The sequence below is a fragment of the Sinohyriopsis cumingii genome, chromosome 15, assembly GCF_028554795.1.
Source record: "Sinohyriopsis cumingii isolate HCF-2022 chromosome 15, ASM2855479v2, whole genome shotgun sequence".
In the NCBI taxonomy this organism is placed as follows: domain Eukaryota; kingdom Metazoa; phylum Mollusca; class Bivalvia; order Unionida; family Unionidae; genus Sinohyriopsis; species Sinohyriopsis cumingii.
In genome coordinates, this window is record NC_142975.1 from 98,450,996 (window position 1) to 98,466,392 (window position 15,397).

At 35.9% G+C, this 15,397-nt stretch overlaps 1 protein-coding gene across 1 annotated transcript in view; it reads left to right on the forward strand.

Moving 5' to 3' along the window:
- LOC149782374 (uncharacterized) overlaps positions 1-11,429 on the forward strand; it is an 83,530-nt gene extending 72,101 nt beyond the window's left edge. Inside the window, exons 12-14 of the mRNA XM_089935119.1 lie at positions 2,371-2,556; positions 4,545-4,730; positions 11,188-11,429. Of these exons, the coding sequence (XP_089791245.1) occupies positions 2,371-2,556; positions 4,545-4,730; positions 11,188-11,426 (611 nt within the window). The 3' untranslated portion in view covers positions 11,427-11,429. The remainder of the gene's footprint in view (positions 1-2,370; positions 2,557-4,544; positions 4,731-11,187) is intronic.
- The last annotated feature ends 3,968 nt before the right edge of the window (positions 11,430-15,397 follow it).

Sequence of the window (15,397 nt, forward strand, 5' to 3'; positions counted from 1 at the left end):
ATGTGTTGCTGTGTCATAAAAGCAAACAGTAAAAACAAAAAATAAAGTTTAGACTAATAACTGAATATTGAAAAACATTGATCCTGAGGGCAAATGGCTAAGGAGTTTGCAAGAACATTCTACACCACATGAATGAGAGCAGATGGCTAAGGAGTTTGCAAGGGCATTCTACACCACATGAATGAGGGCAGATGGCTGAGGAGTTTGCAAGGGCATTCTACACCACATGAATGAGGGTAGATGGCTAAGGAGTTTGCAAGGGCATTCTACACCACATGAATGAGGGCCAACTATTTTTCAATACTCAGTCAAAAAACTTTTTGTATTATCCGCCTACACACAAGCACACTATTTGTTATGCTATATTATAGAAATAACACAAATGAAGCAAAATATTATTTAAATGTTTTATTGAATATTTTCTATGTTGATTGTCAGACCAGAACACTGCACAGGGATTTATGCTACATACTGGCATTCACAGGGTGACTCTCATTCACGATTCAATGAAATTAATGTTCTTAATTAAAAATGCAAACCAGTAACCTTTAACATTTTATAAAATATGTTTCATGATTCATTCAGTGCACTTTCATAGGCTGCTATTACCTACACTGGCAAATTAATTTAGTGTCCTTTGACCTAGTTCAGGCTGATTTTGTTTAGCTCAAGGGGGCAGCCATTTTGGTCAGTTATGTGCTTATATAATTTATAGTTTATAGAAGCACAACAAGTAAATAAATTTCAGCCACACTGCATGAAAATAACTTAAAGGTATGCCAACATTTTCTCCAGTGTGCCTGTTACAAATGCAAACAACTCCATTTTACAGCTGTCACTCTATCAGAAATATATATATTATATGTAGGGTACCAATTAAATAGGATGGAATTTCATGTAGCAGGAGAAACTCAGCAGAATATTTATATTAGGAAAAGTTGATGAAATCTAAAGAAAATTGAAGATACCATTATGGAAAGATTAGCCCGAAACATTCCACACAAGGTTATTATTTTGTGTTACTCTCAGTGGTGATTGATAAATTTGAAAGTGCACTGTGTGCATCATGACTGTAGCCAGGGTACTGCAGCCTTCAGTCTTGGATAATTCCTCAAAAAAAGGATATATATTCATTTTGATTTGCCTGTATTTCATTAAATTCCTGATACAGGATAAAATAATTGAGAGTGGATAAACGTGCACTGTTTAAATGAAAGAGACCTAGCTGACCGATACAATGCATCAAAGATCAGTTTGACTCAATCTCACTACCTATCAATGTATGAAAGATCAGTTTGACTCACTTTCACTACCTTTCTTCCTTATTTTTCTCATTCATACTTACCAAATCAACTAAGGAACCATTTCCAGTATTTGTATAAATTATGTTTATTTATTTTGTTCTCCTTTCAATTTAAGTCTCTGGATTTATTCACATTTTATTTATTTAATGTGGATGATTGATTCTTTATCTTCGGATGAGGACTAGTTCTATTGATGGGGTCCCAGGTGGTTAAGTGATCTAAAGCAATCACCTTTACTGTTCACAGCCATTTCACCTCTCTCAGCATGGGTTGAAGTCACAGCCATTGTGGGTGCTAAATCTGCCAGTTGCTTTCTGTGGGTCAGTGGTCCTTGCCTCAGTTTTCCCCACTGTTCTTGTATTAAACCCCAAAACAATAATAACAACATGATCTACTGATTCTCCAGCTCTGGTGTCAAGTAGAATGGGTTACATTATTTTCAGCTTCTGGTGTCCAGTAGAATGGGTTACATTATTTTTCAGCTTCTGGTGTCTGGTAGAATGGGTTACATTATTTTCAGCTTCTGGTGTCAAGTAGAGTGGGTTATATTAATTTTCAGCTTCTGGTGTCTGGTAGAATGGGTTACATTAATTTTCAGGTTCTGCTGTCAGGTAGAATGGGTTACATTAATTTTCTGCATCTGGTGTCAAGTAAAATGGGTTACATTTATTTCCAGCTTCTGGTGTCACCATCAGTATTCTGACTTGGTCAGTGTTTGAAGCTTCTGTAGCCATTGTTTTAAAGCTGTAGCTAGAAGCATGCAGTTGATTGAAGTGTTAACATATTTATGATAAAAGGAAGCTGAGAAAATGTTTATTAACACCAGCCAATTATACTTAAATAAAATATATTTAGTAAAAATCCAGGTTGAATTTTGACATTCAAAACTTGTCTTCCTGCACCAACATTTTAAGAAACTCCACCTGTCATGAGACACCAAAATGTCTTGACAGAATGTGTTGTATTCACTCAAAAAATAGCTTTAGTGTACCGTATTATCCAAAATTAAGGTTTATTAAGAATGATTTAACACATCATGTAAATACTTATAATTTTTTTCTTCCAGTGCCCCACATGAGTTTGTCTGACAATTTTTCCACATTTTCAAGTAGCTTGTTTCGGATCTGTGACAATACTACTGTCCAACAGGAAGTGTCTGAACAATCAGGAACAAATCAGACCCATGTTAAAAGTGTGGTCAATAGTGCAAACCTCAGTAAAGAGGAGGAACATCACAGCAGTGGAGTGGATAGTAAGTAATACTTGCCTGTTATAGGTGTATGGTCAGTCTCTTTAATTAAACCCCCATTCTAAAAGAAAAGATTGGGATTATGTGATTTTGCTTGCCATAATGTGTGTTTGTATGGTCACACAAATCCTCCAGCAACATTAAGGAGATAGACTTTAGACTTTGGAATATGATTGTGAGTGGTCTTTTGATTGCTCAGCTGAGAATTTTGATTCATCCATGCAGTGTGTGGTATGTTGGTGGAAGGTGACATTTGTACATGTATAATGGGAGGGGTAGGTCTATCTATGATGAAGGACTTCTAATTGAACTGTATTTTACAGCTATTTTGTTAACATAATGGAATGGATGGGAATAATTTCCGACAGTTATTTTTATTTCAGGGCTTGAAATGTTTCATGTAGCCACTTGTCCTACAAAGCAAGCAAAATGGAACTTTTCCTTGGTCTATAATTTTGAAGACTAAATCCTAAACTTCATCCACTATTTTCAATGATATGGCAAGTTCCGCTTCTCAAATGTCTTTTCAAATTCAACACTCTGAATGTTTTCTTGATTGATTAAGAACTTTAAATGATTCTTTCCTAACTGTGCCCATCAAAATCATAGACAGCTGAGGATGATTTTGAGTTTGATAATTGATCTATATTGGTGATGAACTTGATAAAAGCACACTGGCATTCTCATTATGATGAGTAATTAATTAACACACTGGCATTCTCATTGTGATGAGTAATTAATTAACACACTGGCATTCTCATTGTGATGAGTAATTAATTAACACTTTGAAGTCCTGACTATGAGGAGTAATTAATTGACTCACTAGAGTCCTGGCTATGAGGAGTAATTAATTAACACAATGGAGTTCTCTCTATGATGAACTTACTAAAAAGCAGTGCATCCCTATACCCCACCCCCACCCATGTATATAACCCTCTCACGCTTATTTCCTAAGTAGGGGAAGACTGAAATACCTTGCAACAAATTTGGAAATACCCCTAAGGTCTTTTGTTTCTGTGTGTCATTTCAATGGTCCCCCAGATCATGTTCATTTCCCCCCTGCCAGTATTAAGGGTTCTTGTTGCTACAGATGTTCCAAGAGACCTATACAAAGCCAGCTTTCTGCAGCAAGAAATATGCACTCTTCTTCTGAAAAGAGCAGTAGAAATTGCTCACAACAATAGAGATTGACTAGGACTTCCATGATGCATGTAATCTTTGATATTAATAGGTCTTCCCAGAAATTCATGAGGTGCATACAAAAGACCCTTAGTAATAGTTAAGGGTACATCCTTTCAGGCGAAATCTCAATCCTGTGGTATCCAAAAGTATCATGGACATAGTCAAGATATTAGACTACTTGGACAATATTTCAAAAACACCAGGTGTGCAATATTTTTGTACCAAGAAAACCTCCTAATATGCTCTTGCACTGCCTTAAAATCCTTGTCAACAAATCTGATATCACTCCACCCCTGCATCTCATCCACCAAAGGATGGAGTTATGGACTCTCATCCACAACAGCATATAGTTCTGGACTCTCATTCACCAAGGCATGGAGTTCTATACTCTCCTCCACCAAGGCATGAAGTTCTGATACTCTTGATTTGAGTCTGTCATTCAAAATGTGCTTTGAAAATCATCTTGGTAGAGTTGACCATTCTCTCAGAGAATCAAATTGCAGGCAGACATTTTTTTCCTCTTGGGTCTTTTCATTGCAGCAGGGTATCTCCTTGACATGCACTGCTTGTTTGTGAGATCCCTCCAGATGATAATTCTATACCCTTTTGTGGCCAGAAATAAACCCAGTGGAATTTTGACCATGAAAACTCAACTTCCTGCACAGACCTGTTGAGAAAAGCCACCTGTCATGAGAGACCATTATGTGTGGATGGTCTTCTTCAAAACAGCTTTTATGGTAAGATTCAGAATTAAGGTTTATTATGTATGACCTATCACATCATGTAAATCATTTTAATTATTTTTCCAGAGCCCAACATGAATTCGTCTATCAGTTGTACCAGATCACCGAGTAGCTTCTTTGAGAGCGATGGCAATGCTACAGACCCGCATGAAGTGTCTGATGAATCAGAAAGACATCAGACCAATGTTAAAGTCATATTCAGTAGTGAGAATCACAGTGAAGATGTGGGACATCGCAGTGGTGCAGTGGATAGTAAGTAATAATTACCTTTTATAGGTATATGGTCAAGTCACTCTAATTATTGTACCCACATGTTGAAAACAAAGATCATGATTATGCAATGCTGCCTACCAGAATGCATCTTGGTACTGTGACTCAAATCATCCATCAACAAAGATATATACTATAGACTTTGGGATATGATTGGCATTTGTCTTTTGATTGCTCAGCTTTAAGAGAATTTTGATTCATCCATGCAGTGTGTTACAGTATCTTGATGGGAGGTGACAGTTGTATATGTATAATGGGAGGGGTGGGGATATCTAATAAAGAAACCAATTTCCCATAGGTTATTTTATCCCAGGGCTTGAAAAGGTTAATGTAGCCACTTGTCCTGCACAGCAAGTGAACTGGAGCTTTTTCTTATTTTGAAGACTTAAAACCTAAACTTCGTCCACTATTTCAGTAATTTGGCAAGTTCAGTTTTTCAAATATCTTTTCATGTTGTCCATTCTGAACGTGTCTCTGCTGTTTACTAAGAAATTTCAGTGATTCTTTCCTAAATGTTGCCCTTCAAAGCCAAAAGTTGAGGCTGATTTTCAGTCTGATAAATGATGTATAATTGTGACGAATTTGATAAAAGCACACCAGAGCCCTCTCAACGATTAAGATGATAAACTGAGCACAGGAGTTTGATATTGTAAAATGAAACAATCATGTCTGTTCAGTTCATTAGTGCTGATGATCAAAACTCAGTCAAGTATTTCATGATGGGATGTGTATTTTCAAACAAGAATACCATGTTACTAAACATATATATACTATGGGTAAATCATATTGGTAAATTAAATGCTGTGTCTTTTATTTGTTAGAGGATGTTAGATCAATGGTGGCTTAGGTTACTTTAGCCTTTCAAGTCCCCAAGTTTTCCCGTTTGGAAAATGCCATCAACTTCCCCATAATCAAAAAAGTCCTAAAATGGGACATGTTTGGGGCCCTTGATGAGTAGGATATTGTTTATAGTGATGGGAGGCTATTTTCAAAGAATAATGCCATAAGCACTAAGCTTGTATATATTATGGGTAAGGCCAAGTGATAAACTAATTATTGTGTCTTGTGTTTGTCGGAAGACATTGGATCAGTGGTGACACAGGTTACTTTAGCCCTGAAAGTCCCCAAGTTTTACTGATGATGGGGACTATACCCTCAATCAAAAGAGTCGCAAAATGGTACAATTGTGGCCTGAGATGAGTAGGTAACTGTTTATAGTAACACTTTTTACTCATTTCACTTAATGAAGAAATAAAGAAACAGCACAAACTGTAGATGAACAGGATCTGACAACTCTGCTGAAAATGTCAATGCATTTGACTTTAGCTCTTAAAAAAAACTACCATCAGTATAACTAGGAACTGAGATATGATAACCTCGGCTATGTCAGTGAGTGAAACTGCTCTGAAGTCATGGCAAGAATGAAAAGCAAAAACAGAATGACATATTGACAATGGGAATGGATTGAGAATATTTTTTGCTTAAAGTTGTAAAAACTCCAAGAGATTGAAACTCATTATAATGAGACTGCTAACTCCCAAACTGATGTAGATAAGATGACATCACCTATAATCTCGTGCCCCAGAGTCCACTCTACTTCAGTGTCTTTTCTAGGTCCATTTGAACAATAAATATTCAAGAGTTATTTGTTTAAACAAGTAATTTGAAAATTATGTGGAATATACATACCAAAATCACCATTCTTTCAACGTTTTTACAAAGTTAATTATAGTGCTTGCAAAATAAAATAAATTTCCTTGAAAAAGTAAAACAATGTAATTGGGTACCTGTAAATTCTGACCTTAAAAAAATTCTCATACATTTCCATTTAAATGACAATTTGTGAAATCTCAATCCATTTGCCAGAGATCTCATGTATCTACACAAGGAGCCTGGTTGAATGAGATTGATTTTGATTTTCAGTTTTTGATTATCATCATCATACATCTGGCTGGTAGAGACTCATTATCAATGCATGCTTGTAGGACCCACCGTAATAATTTTTCAAGAATGTTTGAAGCAGTCTAGGAATAGGTGAGCATTAAGTGAAGGACACAGAGGTCTCAGGTTACCATGAAAATGTGATAGTGAGAAATAAAATTAATTCATATTATCTATTCAGAGCTGATCCTATAATTAATTGAATAGAGATGGAGAGATGGTTCTACATATGCACTGTCACTTTGGTAATCATAGACAAAAATTTGTGTAATGGACTCTCATCCAGTCTGGCATTGGGCATCCATAATACCAAGGATGTTATAGCTAATCCACCTGAACTATTGAGAGGATTGCCATCAAACTTTACTGAACTTTAACCCCATGGTTAATGTAAAGTCTAGTTGGACCTAAATGAAATTCACACACTATCTGACATCTAGCATGGATGGCTTGGTGGACCTCTCTAAAATCTCCCTATTGCTTATCCTCCTGAATATATTGTCACATCTACACAGGATTGTCACTGAAAAATCTGTTTTATCCCTTTAGTACTAGATGAAAATGGTGTCAGTCAGACCTCCAAGATGGCCACCTGAGCTTTATTTCATGTCCTAAATGAAATGAATGACATAGCTATGTAGAGTTTCACCAAAGGAATTCTTACCATGTCTGGTTCATACTGAATGAAAATGATGTAGATTTGATGATGTACAGTATGTCTGGTTCACACTGAATAAAAATGATGCAGATCTGATGTACAGTATGGCCTGCTTGTTGCCCATCTTTGTCATGCCTTGTCAACAAATCTGACATCACTCTATTGCTGCATTTCTTCCACCAAGGTATGGAGTTCTGAACTCTCAGGAACTGAGTCTATTTTTCTGAATGTACTTTGAAAATCATATTGGTAGAGTTAATCGTTCTTACAGAATCAAATTTCAGCCTGTGAATTTCTTTTCCTCTTGGGCCTTCTAAAGTATAGCACAGGATCCCCTTGTCCTGGACTGGCTGTTTGTGAGATCTCTGCAGATGATCATTTGATCCCATTTGTAGCCAAAATGGTGCATTCTTCATAAAATAATCAGAATTTTGGACTACATGTGTTCTGTCATCTGCGAATGGGAGGACCCTATTTAGCTTAGAGCAGGTATCACACTGCAATATAAACTACTTGAGATCATTATCCTCTTGCACTTTGTTCAAGAAGTTGGTGGGGTTTGGAACCTTCAAGAGAACTCATTACTAATCAATCTTCTGTAGATGGAGGCCACAGTAAATGCATTTTCAGTCATGGGCAGAATATGCTGTCTGAAAAACTCATTCTCTTTCTGTCTGTTGACTCAGTTGTTGTTAGTTTCATAAGAAGGCAATGGATCACCAATGTTCCAGACCTTTTCCTTCAGGCATGAGGTCTTCATAGGTGGTGTAATCATCAACAAATATAAATTGAAATCTGCAACATTCCAGATAGCCTCATTGTCCAAGTGGGCTGTATTTTCCAGTGGAATCAGCTAATTCATTCTGAGTGGTTCTTTCATTTCATCCATTGGTCTTCAATTGAACATACACCTGCTGAAGTCATTTGCTTGGGGACATATTTAAGAAAAGAATGCCAGTCTCCAGACTTTTTTTTTTTGCCAATCCCAGATCTGAAAGCCTGTAAATTCAACACCAACTCAAGAATGGTCCTGATGCATACTCTTTTCTCTCAATCCCTTTGATTTGGAAAGTTTTGAATGCTCCCATCTGGTAGAAAGCAATCATAAATCTATGAACTCATGAATTTTGGACTCAAAAAGCAGAAGAGATTACCAGAAGACTCTGCATTCTCCACGTCTGCTAAAACATTCCTAAATACAGATGGACTAAGAGATGTGGCTGTGCCTGCTAGGTTTATATTACACAATCTCTTAGAATGAAACAGTTCTTTCGAACACGTGTTGGACAAATTTTTCTCAATTAGGGAGACCCCCTACCATTAAAGTGAATGAGGAGAAATGGAGCTTTTTCTTCAGGCACAAGCAGAATACAGCTCTCCCATAAAAGCACAGTTACCTCAGCTTAATGTATGATATGACTCTATGCAGAAAAGAAGTTAGTGCCTGTCAGTATCCATGGTTACCATCTTTATGTATTTACATTTCACTACCAATTAAAGGGAGAATACTGGCCAAAAGCAGATGCCTTTCTTACATATTTTTTAAAAAAATGTTTGACTTGTCTTCATTAAAGGTATTGACCCTTTGTTTTAAATGAGACCATCAGTATAAAAATGGCCACCATGGTAGGAGCTGTTTACCAGCTCCTAAAAATACTATTAGATATGCACCCGTCCTGAGGAACATATACTGGTTCTAGGTGCTACCTGCGATAAATTTAGACTGTGCATAAAGTGTAAACCTGTGTTTATTAGCTTAATCTCTGGTTACAAGGAAATATCATACTTGCATGCTCATACCAGGGGCAATAAAACAAAATGGACACTTCTTCATTATCTCAGTGAATCTAGTCTCATTTTTCAAATCTGACACGTCAAATTAATTTTCTGGATTTTTGACATGATATAAGAGCTGGTAATAAGAATATAGGCACATTCAATACTAAATTTGAAATTTCCTCCTGAAAATGGTGCAACTTGGCAGGATTGTACAAGAAACAAAATCAACTATGGCTGACGCTTCTGTTGCATTCACATTAGGCTTTCTATGCATCCAACATAAGATACAGAGCACTGCAGTCACAGCTGACTCAAACAAAAGTCTTAAAAGCAAGAAATTCTTGGATGAGAATCTACACTTCCAATGTGGATAAATACATAATGCATTAATTTATCAATCCATGGATGAACAATATTCTGGCACAAAAACTCACCACACAAAAACAATTCATGTAAAAGAGCCATAATGTTCAGTATTGGTAAATTCTTTTATCAACACTTGTCAACAAATTGTATGAAAGACCAGTTTGAAATTAATTGTCTCCAACCAAAGCTTCAACCCCCATTCCATTAAGCCAAAGGACTGAAAATCAAGTGAACCATATTCCTCACAGAGAGAATGAATACCATCCAGTACAGGACTAGCAAGATGAATCTGTCTCTGTATTTGAATGTCTGATAGTTCATGATGGAGGTAATGATTACAGTGATAGGAACTCTCTGCAATAATTTTTAAAAATGGGTTACAACAGGCTCACATACAAGATACTTGACACAAATGATTTTAGTAAGAATACCTTCAAGTTCTGATGCTGTCCAGAGAATAAAATTTTGAAAGATATTTGAAAATATCATAATTTATGTTTCACAGAAAATTGTAATTAAATCCCATATAAATCAAAATATTTATATCACCAATCATAATGAATAAAGTTCTAATTAAATTCCAGTGATGTTCAATAAAGATCCAAGGTGTTGATGTGTCAATAGTCTTGAATGTACTGATGTACAAGCAGCCTGAAGTGTGATGAAATGCTAACAGTCTTTTGATGAATCACAGTAATATAATCCAGATGTCCTGGTTTGAATTCACTATTATATCAAGTAAATGTCTTTGTCCACAAAAACTGCTCTGGTGGCCTAGTGGTTAGAGCGTCTGCCTCATATGCAGGAGGTAGTGGGTTCGAACCCTGGCCCAAGTCGTATTAAAGACTTACAAAAATGATACTAATAGCTTCCTTGCTTGGCACTTGGCATTAAGAGGTTAGTGTTAGGACTAGTCGGACTGGTGTCAGGATAATGTTACTGGGCGGGACATCATTCTACATGTCTGTGGCATGATGCCACAGTTGACATCACTATAAACTGCCACATTGCAGACGTCATAGCGATATGACTGAAATATTGTTAAAGTTGTGTTAAAAATCTAAATCACATCACAACACACATCACATTTTCCACAATAATTATTGAGCACTTTGTAATTTGAGACATAATAATTTGAATAAATAATTCCACTCAAATCTAAAATATTAAAGTGAAGTATTACTTTTGTATTATATTGAATTCAGACAAGGACATATTGGATTATATTACTGTGATTAATTGGAAGATTATTAGTATATCATCACACTTTAGTCCACTGGTATGTTAATACATGGGGATATCATACAAATGTGTAATGATACAAACACATAGTGATACAAATGTGTATGTCCCTACAAATTCTGTATTGACTGAGGTTAATCAGTGTTTTACTATAGAAATAATAATTTAGTTATTTTATGTCATGGTTACTGTTTTATTTGTAGATGACACTTCTATTCTGATGCACTAAGACTTTCTGTCTCATCCATGTTAGCATACAGCTTATGATATTATAATAACACCTTTTTCAGATCTCATTCTATGGAACACTTGGCTTAATTGTTTGAAAATTGCTGTGTTTGTCCTCATACCTGTTATATTTCTTTTCACTGATTTTGTGCTTGTTCTCACAGCTGATGTGTGACAGTGCTCACTTCTGCCATTGACATGGTTAATTTTAATCTTTTTCTACAGCTCTAGCAGACTCCATACTGTACCTTGAAGGAGTGGAACCTGCTCTGTCCTCAAATGGCTTGTGGTCTGATTTTAACAGTAGTATGTTAGGCACTGAGTGTGATGATATACAACAGGCCGGGTCTGATATATTACAGGAAGGGTCTGATATACAGCAAGCTGAGCCTGATATATTACAGGCTGGGTCTGATATATTACAGGAAGGGTCTGATATACAGCAGGCTAGGTCTGATATATGACAGGCAGTGTCTGATATATTACAGGCTGAATCTATATTATAGAGGATGATGTTTCTAAACTAGTCACTACTGACCTTATTTTGTGCTTCACTGACATCGGTTACAGTTTGTGTTTCATGTTCAATTCTAGGGGAAAAGTCAGAATGTGTTGCAAGCTAAATTTATTATTTCTTGTTTAATTTATTTAGTGACCATGTAGTAGGACAGTTATAGATTTTTCACTTGATAAGCACTGAAAGCTTAAATTTGTGCAGGGTTATTTAATGTAATATTTGGGGATATAACATAAGGATGTTCTCTGGGTAACAGTCTTGGAAGTTGTAACATTAAATCCCTTACATTTGTTCCAGCACAAAAGTAAGCTATCAGTGTTTATCTTAAGAAAGTTCTATAACTGTTTTTAGCAATAGATGCATTCCATGAAAATTATATCTACTGAACGCTCAATACAGTCAGGTTGTTTTTTATGCATAACAATAAATGTTTTCCAAGATAATTGTATCTATTCATTGTTCAATATAGGATGTTTATTATACATATGATGCAATAAAATCTCCATGGCAACATAAACTTGGGCAGTGCATGATGATATACACATATATTGTAAAAATACCCTAACTGCTCCAGCGGCCTGGTGGTTAGAGCATCCACTTTGGATGTGGGAGGGCGTGGGTTCGATCCCTGGCCGAATCATACCAAAGACTTAAAAAATAGTACTAACATCTGCCTTGCTTGGTGCTCAGCATTAAGGGGTTAGTGTTAGGACTGGTTGGTCTGGTGTCAAGATAATATGACTGGGTGGGACATCATGCTATATGTCTTTGGCTTGATGCCCCAGTGCTAGACATCACTATAAACTGCCACACTGCAGACATCATAGAGATATGACTGAATTTTTTTTAAAGCTACGTAAAAATCCAAATCACATGCACACACTCAAAATTCCCAATATGCACTACAGATGGCCTATGATCATATACTAGAACCTGTCTTGAAAGAACACTACTTCTTCCAAAGATAACATTCTCTTAAGACAGGTGAATTCTTATGACAAGTTATAGTACTATATAATCAATGAATCTATGCATGGAGAAGCTGGTCTCCAAAAGCAAATGATCTCGGAGGTTCTGCAGTAATGGCGGCTATAGGTGGAAGCTAGTAAAGTGGGCTCTGTAGATTTTGGCAGTTATAAGTGGTTATTTTTACAGTGAAATGGTTCATACTTGTTGGGATTATGTGTGAATATTCAAGGAATGCAGGACATACAACATTATTGGTAGATCTTAATCAGTTTTGAAAAAAAAATATGTTTTTCCATTCAAAATTCAAATATGATGGAATAGAGATGGAAGTTTAGTGGTGCAGTTTTGAGACATTCCCTACCTGATCTGTTTGACTCATTTACTTACTTCAGTGTAGTTTGCCTTCAACTGTAAGAATTGTTTGGCACATGGTGAGTAATAAATGTCAGTGTCACAACTGAGTAGTGAGAAAAAATTAGTCCAAACAAGATTATCTACAAGTATGAGTGGAAAGAAAGATCAAGGCAAGCAACAAATAAAAACCAGATTACAAAGTGGCACCCTAATGGAGACATCTGACACAAGTATGAGTGAATCAACCTTGAGTACAATTCAGCTGGACTTGGATGAAATAAAGCAAAGTCTCAGAGGGAGCATTTCAAAAGCAGATTTTACATCTGCTATTGCTGACTTGGTGAAAAAGGATGACCTAGCAGAAATTGTTACAACTGTTGTGAGGAAACTGTTAGAGAATGTGAAGGAAGATCTGAGAAAGGAGATAGTAGCAGAAAGTGAGAGGGTAATAAAGGAGAGGACAGGAGAGTTGATGGACAGGGTGGATTCACTGGAATTTGAAAACCACCAACTGTTAGAAAAATTACAAGAAGCAAAGAAGGAAAATGATAAAATGAGGATTGATATGAAAGATTATGAGAGGAGATCAGAGCAAGCAAGTGCAGCTTCAAACCAGTTTGAACAATATTCAAGGAAGCTGAACATAAAAGTTTTAGGGCTGGAGGAGGAGGAAAATGAAAATCTGAGAGAAAGAATTCCGAAGTTGGTGAAGGAAGTCACAAAAATTAATTTAGATAACAGGGACATAGTGGCTGTGCATAGGATTCCAGGTCGACAGGGACAACCAAGGCCAGTGATTGTCAAATTCTGGAGTCTGGATTGTAAACTTCCAATTATCAAGAAGCGGAAGGATTTTCTGCAGTACAAAGGAATTAGACTGGTAGAGGATGTAACCAGGCTGAATACTGAACTTATAAATAAATTATCTAGGCATCAAGAAATTGACAGGGCATGGTACTTTAATGGATCTGTGTATGGTAAAACCAAATCAGGAAAAAGGATAAAATTTGACATTTATGATGAAATTGATGAGAAAATTAGATTATAAGTGTAATAAGCAATTCTGTGAACTTATGAAATTGACCGAATAGGTATGTGAACTTTCGTTTTTATACTCCTTTTTCTACTCTAGTTTGTTTTAATATTTTGTGTATAAGACACTTCTTTCCCTCACCAATTTTATCCATAATTTATATGTCTGATGATTCACTGGTCCACTGTTATATCTCTCCCTAATAAATTCTCTCACTAGTTTATAAATCATCTTTCACTCTTATACTCTCATATACACATTTACTAAGTTGTTTACTCACTTTTCTCAACATTACTCTTCCATGATAAATCTCTCAGTCTCACATTTTTTGCTCATACATTCAATTACCCACCACTTCCTTGTATGCGCTCTTTCACTCTTTCTTTTTCTTCCCTTTTACCCCTTTTTTTCATTCATTAAGTTGTAATTTATATCCTTTTTAATCTGTGCCGTTTGGTTTACAAAACTATCTCTAGCTCCAGAAAGGTCTGTCAGAGGTGCATAAGAGTTATCACAAATGGAGTTGTTTCACTTGTTGTCCATAGTATACTGTATCAATGTCAAAAGCAGCCAAAGCTACAGCCTTTACTGTAACACCATGGATGATTTTATTATGGATGTTTGTATTCTGTGTGAGTGTGAGTGTGAAAGCCATGCATATGATAAACTCAAGGTGATAATTACTTCATACATTCCTGTACAAGAATATGTATGTGTAAAATTTCTGCTGTTTTCATGGATAATAAAATAAAAATTATATCTATTAATGTTAGAGGCCTGCAAGGTTCAGTCTTAAAACGAAGGGATATTTTTCACTGGGTAAAACAAAAGAATGTATCTATAATATGCTTGCAAGAAACTCATAGTACAAAGAACGATGAAATATATTGGGCAGCTGAATGGGGATACAAATGTATATTTAGCCACTGCTCTACTAAGAGTGCTGGGGTTGCAATATTTTTTAGAAATACTTTTGAATTTATAATTCATAGAGAAAGATGTGACAGTCAAGGGAGATTTATTATTTTAGATATTACAATTAATGGCAACAGAATAACCCTCGTGAATTTGTATGGTTATAATGATGATAATCCTAGCTTTTTTAGAAAGTTAAAGGAGGAGACTTTATGTTTTGAGAACTCATCAATTATAATGTGCGGAGACTGGAATACTGTTCAAGACTTAGATTTGGATACTTATAATATTTTACATGACAAACACCAACAGTCTAGGGCAGCGATTCAAGACCTGAAAAACAAATTGGAATTAATTGATCCCTGGCGAAATTCCAACCAAGACTTAAAGATGTATACCTGGAGGCAAAAATCTCCCTTGAAACAAAGTAGACTAGATTACTTTCTTGTATCAGATGACATTCATATGAATACAGCAGATGCATGTATCTTACCAGGGTACAAGACTGATCATTCAGCTATTGTTTTGAGTGTGGCGTTTTCAACGTTTCCAAGGGGAAAAGGATATTGGAAATTTAATAACCAACTGTTGAGGAACATTGAGTATACTGATTTGGTCAAAAAATGTATAACTGACACTGTAAATGA